At 38.4% G+C, this 16,717-nt stretch overlaps 1 protein-coding gene across 1 annotated transcript in view; it reads right to left on the bottom strand.

Moving 5' to 3' along the window:
- CDK14 (cyclin dependent kinase 14) overlaps nucleotides 1-16,717 on the bottom strand; it is a 440,392-nt gene that overhangs the window by 220,226 nt on the left and 203,449 nt on the right. Inside the window, exon 7 of the mRNA XM_040964848.1 lies at nucleotides 5,489-5,551. Within this exon, the coding sequence (XP_040820782.1) occupies nucleotides 5,489-5,551 (63 nt within the window). The remainder of the gene's footprint in view (nucleotides 1-5,488; nucleotides 5,552-16,717) is intronic.

Raw genomic sequence — 16,717 nt, 5'->3', positions numbered from 1 at the left:
ACTCATTACTATCTTAAATATGAAAATAATAAACCTATGTGTGACTGGGTACATGTGAAAAGTGCAAATATCAAGCTGATTACAGGAAAAAGAACAACAAAGAATGAAAATGCCATCTAACAAGTTCCTTACTCACAGTTATGGAAGCTGGATGGGACTATAGCTTCACAATGCTAATTTGGGCATGAACTTGGCTATGGCACAATCACTTAAGGAGATGCTTCTGTTTGTTACATCAACATCCCATGTTTAGTTATAATCATGTAAATGCTATGCTTATCTAAGGAATAAAGTTTACTATGAATGCTGTCATTTTCTTCATGTGTTCCCTGGTGGTGGTCATAATCTAAACCCTTTGTTTACAGACCCAGTTTCCTCTGTTTAGTTAAGCTTTTCAGCTATTTTTTTTTTAACCTCACATATCTGCTCAAACACAGCACACACTCTATATGTTATAGTGTGACCAACTGGATGGATGTCTTCCTGGAGACTTCAGACCCGTCTGAATGGACAGGTGACTTTGCTAGCCTGACATACGCCTGGACTCCCAGATTCCTTCCTTTGCCATCCTCGGATTCCCTTCACCTCTCTCCCTTTGTGAGTTTAGGTGATGGACACCTTCAAGGAGCTTCCTGAGAACAGATGTGAGTTTGGCAAAATTTTCAACTTCATGAACATCAGAGAACGATTACTTTATCCTCAAACTTCACTGAGTTTATACACATTTATAGGTAGAAAGTGATTTTTTTAAAAAAGATTTATTTTATTTTTATGGGAAAATCAGATATACAGAGAGGAGGAGAGACAGAGAGGAAGATCTTTTGTCTGCTGATTCACAACTCTAAGTAGTCGCAACTGCCAGAGCTGAGCCAATCTGCAATCTTAAGCCTGGGTCTCCCAACGCAGGTGCTGGGTCCCAAGGCTTTGGGCTGTCCTTGACTGCTTTCCCAGGCCATGAGGAGAGAGCTGGATGGGAATTGGGACCACTGGGACACGAACATGGGATCCCAGCACATGCAAAGCAAGGACTTCAGCTGCTAGGCTCCCTCGCTGTGCCCATGGAAAGTGATTTTTATGTTAAAATTGTCAAGCTATTGATCTGCAGTCATTTCCCTTCCAGTTGTTGCTGAGAGATTATTTTGCTGCTGTAACTCTAAATCCAGTTACTGGAACTCTTCCTTTTGTAGAATTTTTCTTTGACTCTAGTGCTCAATGACCAACATTGTCAGCCCAGTTTTTTTTTTTTTTAAACAATTATGTTGTGGGCATTTAACTGATTTTGTTAATCTACAGATTCACGTCCTTCACGTTTGTAGAACAATGATTGCTATGCTAGAATTCCTCCTCTATTTTTTTCTTTGATTATGTAGGTACTGGATTCCCCGGACCTCTGATTTGTTGACACTTATTTTTCATCGTTGGAACTGACACTGTGGTATGGTAGTTTAGGTCACCAGCTGTGGCACCGCACTCCATACAGGCGCAGGTTTTTGGTCTGGGCTGCTCCATGTTTGATCCAACTCCAGCTAATGCTGTCTGGAAAAGCTGCAGGCGATCCAAGTCGTTGTGCCCCTGCATGCATGTGAGAAACCTTGAAGAGGCTCCTGGATTCGGCTCTCCCAACTCACTCTGGCCCTTGTGTCCATCTGCATAGTCTCATTCTCTCTTCATTTCAAAAAAATAAAACATTTCCCATTTTCAACTTTTTTTGCTCTATTTTATGGCAAATTTTTTATCCTCCTCCTTTTTGTTGTTTTTAATTTGTCACATTTCTAATCCCCAAGGTCTCCTCTGCATGGACCAAATTCTGATTTAAAAAATACAGCATCCTGATTTTATGAATTTAGTTCACTAAGAATACTACTTAGTTCGCTAAGAATACTACTGATCATTTTGTGTGTGAAGCTGCCATCAATATCCTTGCCTCACTAATCAATTCAAGTTCACTGTGCTTTTCCAAGCTATATAATTGTTTGCCACTTGGGGTCTCTACCACAGAATTGTTCAGATCCTTACGACATGTTCTCTTGAAAAGGCTGGTCTAATTCTCCAAGAGGACTGCTGAAAACATCTACTTTAAAACATGACATCTATTTCATAAAGAAACTCTTGTCTTCTCTTAAATGTTCCTTCCTGCCCGCCACTGCCCAACCTGGCTGTCTCCCTTTTTACTCTAGGAGGTTATATAAAAGCTGCAGGTAACTTGTGTCCCCGTTGCTACTGGACAAGGGATGAGGAAGGCACTCCGACTGCAGACTTGCAGGGCCTCAGGTCAGGTTTGCTGCAGACGCCCAGGCTGGGGGTGAGTGTCTGAGGGCTGTACGAGAGGAAGGGCACTGTGGGTCACGGCAGGGGACACTCAGGTCTGGGTCTAAGCACACATCCACTGTCCTATTTAAAGAAACTTTAAAGTGTGATTCTGATCTAGGATGGGAATTTTATTTATTGATTAGGTACTGTACAAGTGACTACCTTGTGCAGTCTAATTTGAAGCCCTCTTACTGAAGGTTCGTGAATCAGGACTGCTCAGTACAATCTGGGAAATCCTCAAGGAATCAAGAATCTCAGCATCTATGGGGGAAAGTTCACCAAGATAGGAATATATGTTGCTGCCTTTCACATATTCAAAAAGATTTAAGATGAAGTAAATCACATTAAAATCTTTTAGAGGCAAATTAGGTAGCAGGGCCTCAATCTGTGCCATTAGACAACTTGCTGGTGGAAATAATTCCTGCTTACATAACAAAGACCTAGACGTACTGTAGGTGTCACATCAAATTTATTCAACATTATTTCTGTGCTGACTATACATTTTATTCAGCATTAAGTTTCTCACCATGTCCTAAGAGGTGCCAATTCTTGAAGTATTAAGCCTTGTTGGCTGCTACATTTGGACCTGAAAGAGGCAGCAAGCACGAGGTATCTGAAACACGATATATAGCCATGTGGTACAAGAACAGCATGAGAAACGGGGATAGGAGATGTTGTAATGCAGCTTTAAGGAATGACTCCAGATCAACAAACAGCAAACCAGAGACACATCTCCACGGAATCACCAGAAAATAAGGGGGAAAAATGCACTGCAATGGAGGAATGAGAAGATAACCATGCAAACATGACAAAAATCAGCAATGGCTTTGGTCTGAGCAGAGCTAATACAGTGATGCCTTGTCAAATGATCTTTCTTGCTTCGCTTCACCATAATCCTTTCCATCAACAGTTTTCATGATGAATAAGACACAGAAGACAGGTGAGAAGATCAAAGATCAAACAAGGATCTTGAAAGCCCAGTGACGTCATGGCTCTAGAGTCTCAATCCTATCACTAACACTGGAAGTCTGAGTTAGCTCATAAAAGACTCTGATTTTCCCTGTGGCCAAACTCTCTCCAGAGCTTAAGGTCCTTCTAACTGGGCTCTCTACGGATTCCCAGTTATGGAGTGGCCAGATGAAATGAGGGAGCACTGTATTGTCAACTTTGAATAAAATCAACCTTAAGAAGAGAACAGCAGAATGTATACCTGAGGGACTTGGTAAAGAAAAAAAATTATGCCCAAGGTAAAATTTTAATGTTTAGAGTCAGATTTGAGCATTCCAAAATTAACAAAACAAGTATTTTTATTTGTTAAGGATTCTTCCTGATTATGGCAGAACCATTCCTATTGAGGATTTTCTAGAAAAATTCGCAAGAATTTTAAATAAGGGAACTCAATAAAACTGTAAGAAGCAGATTCATGAAGACCATACTGATATAACTGTTTAAGGGAACATAATCTGCTAATATTTTATATATTCACATATCTTTAAGTAGTACAATGCAACCAACCACAGCAAAAACCTCACTGTTGATGTCAACAATATTAAAAACCATCTATGACTTATTAGTAAAAAAAATTTTAATCCAATATAAAAACTGACAAAATGTTAGAACAGGCAATTTTTCTAGAAGCAAAATTATAAATGGTAGGAAACATGTCAAAACATGTTCAGTTTCACTGGGAGTTGAGCCACTGCCAATATGAAAAACATTCCATTTTAGTCATAAGAATAGGAAAAACTACAATGATTGATTCTAGTGAATGGTCCTGAAAATAGAAGCCATCAGTTTTCCTGTAACTCACAACCTTGTGAACCAGTGTTCTAAATTCATTAATGCAGAGGTTCAATATCCAAGGGAAGTGGCCAACTTGTACACTAATATTTACTCTAGAATTATTTGTAATAGCAATCACAAACACAGAACACAAAGATCCTTGAGTTATTAACAGCTGAAAACTGCTTTAATCATATTGTGGAACATTATCAATACTAGATGCGCTGAGTACCCAGCGTGCACTCATTTTAAAGGATGTACGAGATACAAGTTAAAAATGTGCATAGTAACATTTTTTACAAAGGAAAAATTATTTGTGTATATGTGTATATATAAAATATATATTATGTAAGTATGCATATATATGCAATCTACAAGAAAAAGGGAGACATACAAAAGATAAACATGTTGAAAAGAGTAGCATAACTAATGTGTGGGAAAAACTGAGAAACGACAGACAGTTTTTTCCTTTCCAACACACAGATAACACCAACTGCTTCTCAGGATCATGAGTGTGGTGACCTGAATTCCACCACATAAGTGCATCATAAAGGCTTTAGGTATAACTTTGGTGACTTCTAATTCCATAGTACATGTCAAGAAATATGTAATCTCAGAGCTACCAAACAAATTTCTGGTAAAGACAATGAATGAGACCAGTAGGACATGGAATGATTTTCATATCTCTACAAGATAAACGAAGAAATATGTACAGTGAATCCCTGCCCTCAACATCGCCTGGGTTCAGAAAGATGCCTCAAATTACAACCAAAAGATAGTGCAGTACAGAGTTTCAATTCAGAACTACTTGAGATGTCCTTCTGCACAGTATAAAGATCGAATTAAAGTATATCCTACTCATTATTGACTAAAATGTTCCAATGAAAACATGTAATGCTAAAACATGGTTTATTTTAATGCTTAATTTTAGTTTAGCTTGTTTTTTTTTTAACTGGAAACACAGATACACAGAGAGAAGGAGATCCAGAGAGAAAGATCCATCTTCTGGTTCACTCCCCCAAGTGAGCTGAGTGAATCTGATGCTAAGAGTCAGGAGCCTCTTTGGGGTCTCCTGTGTGGGTGTAGTTACCCAAGGCTTCCAGCTGTCCTCGACTGCTTTCCCAGGGAGCTGGATGGGAAGAGGAGTAGCCGGGACATGAACTGGAATCCATATGGGATCCCAGCAGATGCAAGGTGAGGATTTAGCCACTAGGCTATCATACTGAGCCCTAAAACATGGTTTCTAACAGCTAAACTAAAGCAATGACTTTGGTTTATGTATCATTTCTCTTTACACAAAGCTTTAAAATTTTTTATGGAAGAGATGCTAGATTTTTCTGTTTTTTAAAATGCATGAGAACATGAACTGTTGGCTTAAGAAAGATTTTCTTCCTACCTTCACATTCTCTGGATGCAGCCCCCCAGGGTGCTTGTCCATGTACTGACATAAATCAGTGTGCTACAAGAAAAAAAAGAAAATGCATTAATATCCCTCTGGCTATAAGATGATGAATCAATATTTTTTTACTTCAAAGACACCATTACCTTCTGAACAAAGCAAATACAAGACAAGTAAGTAGATTATTTTTTAGCGGCTTCATGCTCCCCACCCCTTATTTTTACTCATACTTGAGTTATTTTTACCTGTAAGTTTTATGTTGAGCATATTTGTGTATCAAAAAGAATGCATGCCCATAATTTTGCATCAAATTCACTGTTATGTGTGTGCACACACATTGATATAGACATAGCTTAATGCAATTAAAATGTTAATTATCCAGTGCTTCCTCAATGTAAAGTGCACACATGATTATTTACCTTATGCGATAAAAACTATGCAAATATACTAGGCCAATGAAATTAGTTATTGAGCTTAATATTTTATAATATTTTATAAATGTATGCACAAACATTTTAGGTCTCCAAAATTCCTAAAAATATTTGAGCAAATATATTCTATCCACTAGAAATGTTCACACATTTACCAGTTAAGGCAAATACATGCAGATACTGTGACAAGGTATAACTAGGTAGTAATATTGCGTAACAGTGGGCAGATGCGACTCCATTTTGGTTCCATTTTTGGTTTCCAGCATAGCTAACTGCAGCTATCTGGACCTGATTGTCTTAAGGTGTGGTCTGAATCTAAGCTGATTGGATACTCTGTATTGTGCACCACCTAAGTATGCTTTGTTGATTGGATGACTGTCGTGAGCCCATAGGAACCTAAAAGCCGCTGAGTTTGGCCGCGGAGCATGGTGGTTCCTGAAGTGTGGAGGGCTCACGGAGACTCCTCCTTACACAAAATCACTTGTGTCCTGCATGATCTCTCCCACTATCCGTAACAGCACAAGTTAAAAGGACTGTTTGCTAAGCAACAAGGTATTATCATTTTAAATGTAGCAAGTTCAACTTGTGCACAACTTTTTCCATTTATATTATGAGCTACATGAAACTTTCGAACAACAAACAGACTTATATTTCAAGTTATTCTTCTCATTGAAGGGCACTATAAATTTGTGAAACTCACACACTTGATAATTCTATGGAATTATTTTTATAATTTTATTATTTTTATAAAAACCAAAGAAGTGAGTATTAGTGCCAAATTATCTGGTTTGAATTATAGAGGTGTCATAGTTTCTATAATACATTCAAGAGCTTTGCTGTGGCCATTGTGGCAGCAGTTCAGATTCCACTGTTGAGTGTGCATTGCATGTCAGGTGGTTACTGCTGAAGACTCAGAGTAGAAAGCAGCCTTCATTCATTCAGCTTTTACTATTTGAGTCCATGCTGCAACATGTTAGAATGTTGTGGGGTAGGCAACTAGTTCAGGATCACGAGAATGAGTAAAAATTAAAGACCAATAAAATCAAGTTACAAAATATCGGCAAGAAGATTCAAGGAAAACATGACAGATCAACTGCCATTAGTAACAAAAATCAGTGAACTAGCAAAATTAGAAAACAACAGGTTTGGATTACTAAATAAAAACTACTTCTTAGATCAAGCAAATAAATCCTTGGCAAATTTTAAATCAAGATTAAGATTAGAAAAATGATGTAACTAAAATGTTGACTTTAAGAATGCTGTACTAAACAGCAGAGTGGTACTTTCTTTATATTTAAAATACATATCTATTTGTTTAAAAGTTGCGGCAGGCACCTTGCCTTAACAAGCGAAGCATCTGTCTGTTGCTTCTGTATCCCACATAGGTGTCAGTTCACATTCTGCCTGCTCCATTTCCTATTTAGCTCTATGCTAACGACCTGGGAAAGCAGTTGAGGATGAGCCAAGTTCTTGGGTCCTCGCATCTATGTGGGAGACTTGGAAGAAGCTCCAGGATCCTCACTTTAGACCAACCCTGCTCTGGCAATTGTGTCCATTTGGGGAGTTAAATCAGTGGATGGAAGATCCACTTTTCTGTTCTGTCACTTTGCTTTTCAAATAAATAAATAAAAAAAGAAAAAAAAAAGATTTTTTTTTTAAATTACGTAGAGAGGAGCAGAGGAAAAGGGGAGAGAAACAAAAATCTTCCAGCTGTTCATTCATTTCCCAAAGAGCTAGAAAAACCCAGGACAGGCCGAAGCCAGGCACCAAGACCTTCATTCAGGCCTCCCAAACGAATTCAGGGGCCCAAATGCTTGGGATCTTTTCTGCTACTTTTCCAGAGACAGACTGGGACTTTTATATCTGGATGAAACATATGTGTCTGGAAAAAATACGTTTCACTAAATTTGATTTTACAGGACTGAATCAATGAGTCACACCTAGAACAGCATTATATCCAGATGACCCCAATGGAATATTTTCCAAAATGTCTACTCAAATGTAACAGAGTTTTGGACAATGGAATTACAGAATTTTCCAAAACATTTTTTGCAATTTTAGTGCAAATAACTACAGAGCACAGAAAATATATTTCCCAATCCTTAATATTAAAATCTCAAACCAACTAAGACAAGGGATAAGGGGAAAGAATGCAACCATTTTATGACTGCAGAGGTGCGAATTCTAAAAATAATCATAGTGGATACCAGAATTTAATATTGCAAAGACAAACATACAAAGATGAAACAAAGTTGCTCCTGGAAATGAAGAAAGAGTTCAATATAAGTACACCTATTAATATGATTCTCTAATAAAATTAACAAATTAAAATAGTAGAATGGTTTTGAATACAAGTGTTCTATGGTATCACATCAAGCCTGATACCATATGATTAAATGCAGAATTTGTATAAATAAGAGAAAGTCTCTAATCACACAAAGCCAATATGTTGGTTTTTATACACTTGTGAATCATTCTAACCATATCCAAGAACACAGTATCCAACCTTTTTGCTTAAAATGAAGCAACAAAACCAGAAAACATAGGAAAATTGGGGAAAAGAAATCCTCAATCCTCATACTACAAACAACGACCTAAGTGTACATTCAGAGACATCAGCATCATGAAACGAAACAGATGTCTAGAAACAGCATCCTGTAAATAGATATCTTACCTAACCTTTTATGGTTTAAAATCCACTGTTCCTTGGGTGTTGGGCATGAAAATACAAACGTGGCTGACGGCAGCTATGTAACCCACAGCAGCTTATATAACTTCTGGTGGTCAGCATTACCTTCTGTATGTCATTATTTCCCTTACCTGCAGAACAATGATGATTCTAATGCATCCATCTCACACAGTGACAGTAAAATTACCGAGTAAATATTCACAGAAGGTTTGGAGCAATCCCAGCACACGGGAGACACCATAGATGATAATGATTTTGATGGTGATGGTGATGTTCAAAAGATGACACAACAACAATGATGGTGACATTTTTGTGGTACGTTCAACGAGCAAAGGAAGGAAGAGTAATTTGAAATACTGCAGAAAGAGGGGAGGTAGAGAGCAAGAGAAGTGACAGAAAACTGGAATTCCTATGGGTAGTTTTTCATCCTGATCTATGCATACGTTCTTCCTGTCCGCATGCCCAGGCACTGCCATTCTCTCCTCTCCAACCACAGAAAATACATCACCAATCACTACCCTCAGACTGTTTTGGGGTGACCACGGTTAAGAATGGGGAGTTTCAGAACAGAAACAATAGCTAGTATAAGGCCACACTTTGCACCCTAACATGCATGTTTCACAATTCCCCCCATATCAAAAAGTGTTCCTTTTCCATTTGTTTTTTAATAAACAGATATATATGCCTAGGGTCCATACTAAATACGCCTAAATTACAGATTTATTTCTATCTCTTCTTTCCATGTAACTTTTGTCTGCAGTTCTTCCCCGTTGGACTCTGTAACATTTTGGTTTGCACGGGTCCAGACATACAGAATAAAAAATAATCATGCCATAGGTATTTCTTAGTCGTTTTAGTTATTAAAGCCACTGTGAATGTAAAAGTGTGGGAGATCGCCCCTAGATCTGTACCCGCCTAGCACATTTGGGAAGATACAGGCACATGGCACACTATGCCCTTGGCTGATGGACCCCAACACGGCCTGTTCACTGGGCAAGCCACAAGAGTGAAGGCCTGCACCCCAGTCTCTCTTCTCTACTCTGCTAGGACTTCCTTTGTAAACAACTCTTGGAATCAAATGTTAAATTCACCCTGCTTTTCAGCAGATAGCGAGCCTGCCCTAAGATAGAATTTCCTGACTTGTTGTTCTTCCTGACTTGACTTCATTGGAAGGTCCAGAAGGGACGTATTGGTTAGCCAGTCACAAGGCTGTTGTGCTGTCGGGACCACCCTTCTGCCTGCCCTTCTAAATGAGCTTCAAACATTCTTCACCACCAGTTCGTTGTCACCTCACCTCTCAGTGGTCTCAGGGACTGCTGGACAGAAGACCCCCCCCCCCCGAGATAAAAGTTCTGAACTCAAGTCCTTAATGGCACATGACCAGCAAATCACTATTTTATGGTGAGACACTGATAAAATTGAGATCTACCTGACTTGAACTTGACCTCTGGGTAATCCTTGTTCTACCATCAAAAGGAGCACATACTGATAAGACTCCCTGTGACTGCACAGGAAACGGATTTCAATCCTGCAATTTCGATCATGGTTCTGGGTTGACATGTCTTTGTCCCACTTCATTATCCTGCACCTCATCTTCTCACACCTCCCGTGTTTCATATTCCATCATCACTGTTGCTTGTGCCCGAAAGATTTACAGCTGGCTGTCCAGCAATAGTCTACTCATCTTCCACAGGGTACATATTTCTAAGGGAAGCCATTAAGTATGGCTGAATTTACAGACCAAGCTGAAGACTGAGAACAGAGGCTGAATGGGTTCAATTCCCCAATGTGCTGCCACATATTTCTTTCAAACTCAGGTTCTTCCTTGCTGATGGCTATTTTCTGATAAGTTAATCCCATTATTTACATAGAGACAGAGATGTTTTCAGGAGAAGCATGATGACAGTAACTGAAATTCCAACCCTCTGGAAGCTAACGGTTCTTTGTTAGAGTTTGCAGCGTTTAGAATTTTTGGTTCCTCCACAATGATCCGATTGCTTTGTGGCTGGATCAATCTAGAAGACGAGGCAAACGTCTCCCTTTTGTGAAACAGCAGGGACAGAATGACCACAGGACACCAAGAATACTTCTCACTGATAAACACTTTCACACAAGAGTAGGTTAACTTCAATCATGTGCAGAACTACAACAGCTAATATCTGTCATGTTGTATCCTCCAGGAGGCTTATTGTGGAAGGCATGAAGGAGAAGTACAAGCGAATTAGACACACTGGCAGATATGAACCAGGCACAAGCAGAAAACAACTCTTTAAAGAAAGACCAGCATAGAGATGCCATCAAGCCATTTTCCAAACACAAGTACTCGTTTCCGCTGTCCTATAGTACTACGCATGGCATCCGTAATACTTGTCAACTAATTTTGATGTTCTTTTGAAGATCTGCCAAAATATGAACTGAAAACAGCAGAGCTCTATTTTTAGGAAAGATGCTAAAAATAAGCAAGTCTTCCAAGGAGGACACAACACAAATCCTCACTTTTGAACATACTCTAAGTAAGAACTCCATACCCTTTACTTCTGTATCATTTAATTTTTCCATTTTGCTATGAGAGGAAACAGTATATCCAGCCTTGGTGTCATTTTTATAACATTTTAACTGTTTTACAAATCTTAGAATATGAAAGGATGACATATCTGGTAATACAAATCTGGACTTCATTCTCAACAGACAGGCTATTCTTGTGTTTAAATGCCAAGGTTCAGTTACATTTTTATTTTGAAACTAAGAAGTTTGATACACAAAATAAGAAAATGAAGTGAAAACATTTTAAAAGATAGTAAACACATTAACAACTAATTAATAACTCATGAACATTGAAGGCATTAAAGTCCCCAGCCCTCCTCTTGCTGACTGCTCTTGCCTAAGAAGACACCCCAACTTCATTTACGTAGGGATCCATCGTAGAGAACTTTAGAATTACACTCTTGATCGTAAGACAATGTGTATCAGGACTCTGATATGGAGAAACATGGTGGTGGGAGGTGGGGTGGAATGGGCAGGGAAGTGGGAGGAAATCCCTACACCCACAAAAGCATATCACAGAAAATGATAATTAAATAATGTAAAACGTCTCAATTTTATGAAGGAAGGGTGCAGGTATTTCCATACTTTTCTGGTGTCCCAAGTAGTAAAATATATATTTATAGCACCACAGGAACCCTTGTTGTGACTAAGGTCGCAAACACTCATTTACTCTACCACTAGCTGATGTCTCCTTTGTTACCACTGTCCTTTGTCAGGGACAACACACACGTGCTCTCGGCATTCTAATGGGAACCACGCTATCGTTGCAGTTTTTAATCTGTTTCACCTGTAGCTCATTAAAGACAATTCACTGGGGAACTGATACTGCTCCAGGGAATTAAAGAAAACTTAAAGAACTCGAGCCCTCCTTTCTTCAACAGCAATCAATGCTATTTGAGTCTGAGTCTAATCTCTAGTTTAATCAGCCTACATTACTGTAAGAATTAAAACATCAAATTACTTAGCAGTTAGGCTCAAGCTACTCTTACATGCAGCCTACAAGTTTAAATTAACTTTAAAATTGTAGTTTTTTTCCATTAGGCTTTACAGTGCTAATCTATTTAACTTTCAGATAGTAATGAATAAAATTACACTGTGATTAGTTTCAAAGTGAGTCATTCATTAATGAAAGGGAAAACTTATGAATTTATCCTTTAAGACAAAATAACAGGCATTTAGGACTTCATTAATAGAGGAGTCTTTTCTTTCCCTCATATCAGATGAACTCATTCTTGCCTGTTTGTTTGTTTTTAAGATTTACACTATTTGTAAGAGTTAAAGAGAGACACATATCTTCCATCCATTGGTTCACTCCTCCAATGATTTTAACAGCCATAGCTGGGCTGGACAGAGCCAGGAGCCACCAGTTTCTGCCAGATCTCCCACATAGACACAGGAGTCCAAAAACCTAGGTCACCCTCCAAGCTTTCCCAGGCTCATTAGCCCAATGGCTATCTGTGCAGTGTCACAGCACTGGTTCCAGAGAGGCCCATCCTAAAAATAATGCTCGAAAGGAAAAATTTATGGCCATTGCTTTAGCACAGTGAATTAAGCTACTGCCTGTTAACCACATCCTATAGTGAGCATCGGTTCAAGTACTGGCTACTCTGCTTCTAACCCAGCCACTGGGAAAGCAGCAGAGCATGGCCCACATACTTCAGCTCTTACCACCCATATGGAAGGTGCAGATGGAATTCCACACTCGTGTAAGATCTCTCTATATATATAACTGCATTTTTAATATATAAATAGATCTTTTAAATAAAATAAAAATTCTATAAATGTTATTTAGGCTTCCTAAATTTATTTCCTAAATAAAATTTATTTCCTAAATGAATAGAATACTTATGTCAATATATTAAAATTGCCTATCATGTTTAAGGATAAAAGTTAGGGATTCATGAATCAAAACAAAACGTTACATCTTTTCTCTACAGAAGTGAGTCTAATTACAGCTACATTATTGTTCCAGACACAGACACAATATGGTTTCCCAACTGATTCCATCATTACCTAATCAAAAAAAAAAAAAAAGCCCTCAAATATTTTAATATGTCTGCCCAGACTTACATGACACAATGCATATTTCTGGATTATTTTACCTGGTGTTAAGCTGCTCAAGGAATATTTGAAATTCCACCAGTAAACCAAATACTTACTCCCTAGGGAGAGTAAGGATACATAACACATTTAGTTTATACCACAAAAGTAAGTTCCATTACAACTACAGCACTGTATCTGACTCCTAATTAAATTAGGCATTTTTTTTTTCTGATCACAGAATGGATTTTCCTTTTCCATAACATTAAAACTAAGAGTCTTAGCTGTCCCGTAATTCTGCCTAAGTGGCTTCAGCTGTCATTTCTGAATCCAAAATGCATGGGCAGCCTGGGGCTGGTGACTGGAAAAGAAACATTTCCAAACATTCCTGTCACATAAAATCAGCATCCTGAAAGATCTCTTCCATTACAACAACAACAACAACAAAAACTTATGATTTGGCTTCTAGCAACAGCATCATGGGTAAACAGATTGGATGGCTCTGCCAAGGCAGTTACATCTGTGCAAACCATTCATTCTTCTTCGATGCAAGATAAAGAATAAAAGGAATACAGATGTTCAAGCTCTAATAGTTTGCATTTGAAGTTCTTTCATATGGTAGAAGCTAAGTTTGCAACCCGAACACATTTATCCATTTCTGTCTTGTATGTTTAGATAATATATTGATGTAATCAAGCTTCTGGAAGGTAGGCAGAATTTTCATTTTTAAAGTTAAATAAATTCAACGTACAACTTTGGGACGTTTTAAGAAATCAGGGGGAATTTTCCAGAAGGTTAACATTCTACAGAGCCATGTTATTTTCCAGCACTAGGAGAATGTGTAAAGTGTGTCGTCTTAAAAACAGCGGAGGAAGAGCTAGCCAGCAGTTCTCTGGAAAGTCATTCATGAGCTTCGTAAGATTTACAATGTCAACAAATTTTAATGAGCTTAATATCAAGTAGTCACTTAAAAAATTATACCCATGAGATTCTGAAGCAGGGTTGATGTTTCACAAGAAAAAAAGAGCTACAAGCTCCCTAGCAATAAGAGAAATACGATAAAAAACACGTTGATGTTCTACCTACCCAATGAGGACTGTCTACAGACAGAACTCTACTTGTAACACCTGCTGGCAAGGATGTGGGGAAACGGTACCCTACTCCGCAGCCGGCGGTTCTGTAGACCTGTGCAGCCCTAAAGGCAGTCTGCACTGGGAGTGCTCAGGCAACTGAAAATTCATCTCCCATACTGGAATCTCTACCACTGCTTATGTCTACAATGTCATGACACACATCAAAACCAAAACACTGGAGTCAGGACCACAGCTTAAAGATCATCTTACTATACAACACAATAAAACAAAGGGGGAAGCATATACCTACAAAACTGCAAAATGGAAAAATAAGAATTAAAAAGAAAGAAAAACAAAGAGCTAATAGGAATAAATAACGGGATGTTCCAAACACACAGCTTCTCTAAGAATTTGAAAAAAGAAAACCAAAAGGTTAAAATGGGCCATACAAGTGCTTGACTGAAAGCTTTAGAAGGGAAGAAAAACAAAACTGGAACAGTTCTTAACATGATCCTAACTCTGAAAGCACTTTCTGGAGCTGTTCTGCTATAAACAGATTTCTAGACAGATCCTGAAGTTACAGACTGAAAGAAACTGAAAGAGAACAATCTGAAACAGAACGGGCTGATGGAAAAGATGAAGGTGACCACCTGGCGACGTCATCTGCAGCTCCCTACCTGGACGCAGGCTGGGCTCTAAGAGCTAAGAGGAGCATCCAGCTAGGAACTGACCCCACTAGAGACAGGATTCAGAAAACTCTGAACTGCATTGTCGTGAATTCCATACTTAGGATCACTTTAAAAACAGGAGCCAGGAGATGCCTCCTGAGATTCTAACATCCCATAGGGGCACTGGTTCAAGTCCCAGCTGTTCCACTTCTGTTAAAACTCCCAGCTGATGGGTTGGGAAAAGCAACGGAAGATGGCCCGAGTGTTAACTTTTAACTTTGGCAATATTCAGAATCCAAGAATCCAGTTCTTTGGGCCATGCTATCCACATGGAAGACTCGGAACAAACTCCTGGCTTCATCCTGGCCCAGGCCATGTGGGGAAAAAACAGTGGCTTCTCTCTAACTCTCCTTCAAAGTAAGTAAATATTTAAGAAAACATTAGGAACAATAAATTTGGAAGACATAGTCAGAAGCCAGTACCTCACCAAAATTGGATAATTGTCACCACACCTTTTTCAATAACTAAAAATTACTATTTTCAAATTTACGATTCAGTCAGAATGCAAAGCACATTAACATGAAAAGCAGTATTTCATTATTTAGGCACTTCCTGACAACTATGGTGAAAATAAGAATGACAGTTAAACAAATGTGGATATTTTGTTCCTCTTTTTTTTTTTAAGCTGGAAAAATACAGCTTTTATTTTCATCTAAGTTTGCTACATTTTATTAATTGCTTCTTCTTACATTTTATTATTATTATTTTAATATACAGTTCCATATTTCCTTATACCCTCCCCAAACCCCTCCCTACTATATGTTACATATAGTAAACATTTCATTGTTAAGTCCATCTTTGTCTGGAAGTAGAGATGCATACTGAATTACATCCTCACATCTAGATATGTCAGTCTCCATTTCACAAATGAAACACTTAGCATGTAGCGTTTATCATTTGATCTAGTAGAAACAACTTCAGGTTGCTTTTTCCTACAATAATATATCATGATCTATAAGAAGAAATGTCATTAAGATTTACCATGTAAAATCTTACGGATCTCTCAAAATTGGTCATGAAAATCTGATTATTTATGAGGTAAGGATTGTGGGCTACAGACTACAAAACGGCACAAATCAAAAACCTCCCCAACTGGAGAAATGGTTTGAAAATAAATTTATGTTCCCAATGTAAAGTTCCTTTAAATCTTCCTGACTGGAGTAACACACATATTATAAAATGACACAGCCTTTAGACAAAATCCTGCAAACACCAAGTCATATAAAGTATCTGTTGGATATGGGAAAGAGATAAAAAATAACAGCAGTATAAATTAATTATTTTTTATTGTTTTATGATACAGTTCCATAGGCTCTGGGATTTCGTCCCCTCTCCAAGTCCCTCCTGCCCCCCACTGACGTCGCCCCGCCCCCCACTGACGTCGCCCCGCCCCCCACTGACGTCGCCCAGCCCCCCACTGACGTCGCCCCGCCCCCGGCACTGCACTGGCTGGTCCTCCATCAACACACACTACTATTCTTACGGCGTCACTAAATTACAGGTATTTTTTGGGTAAGCTCTTTTATCTTTTAAATAAAATTTATCTCAATTATCTGAATAAACAAGACATACAGTTATGAAAATTAATTTAGGATTTTCAGATTCAAGAAGAAAAGGCAGCACTTCAATGTTATTTTAAAATGGAAGCTTTTGCCTCCAGAGTTGATGCTCCGAAGCAAAATCAACTGAAGAACAGAGAACTACATTACTAAAAACTCTAC

Source organism: Ochotona curzoniae, unplaced genomic scaffold, assembly GCF_017591425.1.
Source record: "Ochotona curzoniae isolate NIBS_2020 unplaced genomic scaffold, NIBS_Ocur_1.0 scaffold_3835, whole genome shotgun sequence".
Classification (NCBI taxonomy): Eukaryota; Metazoa; Chordata; class Mammalia; order Lagomorpha; family Ochotonidae; genus Ochotona; species Ochotona curzoniae.
This window is presented reverse-complemented; position numbering and strand designations above follow the sequence as displayed.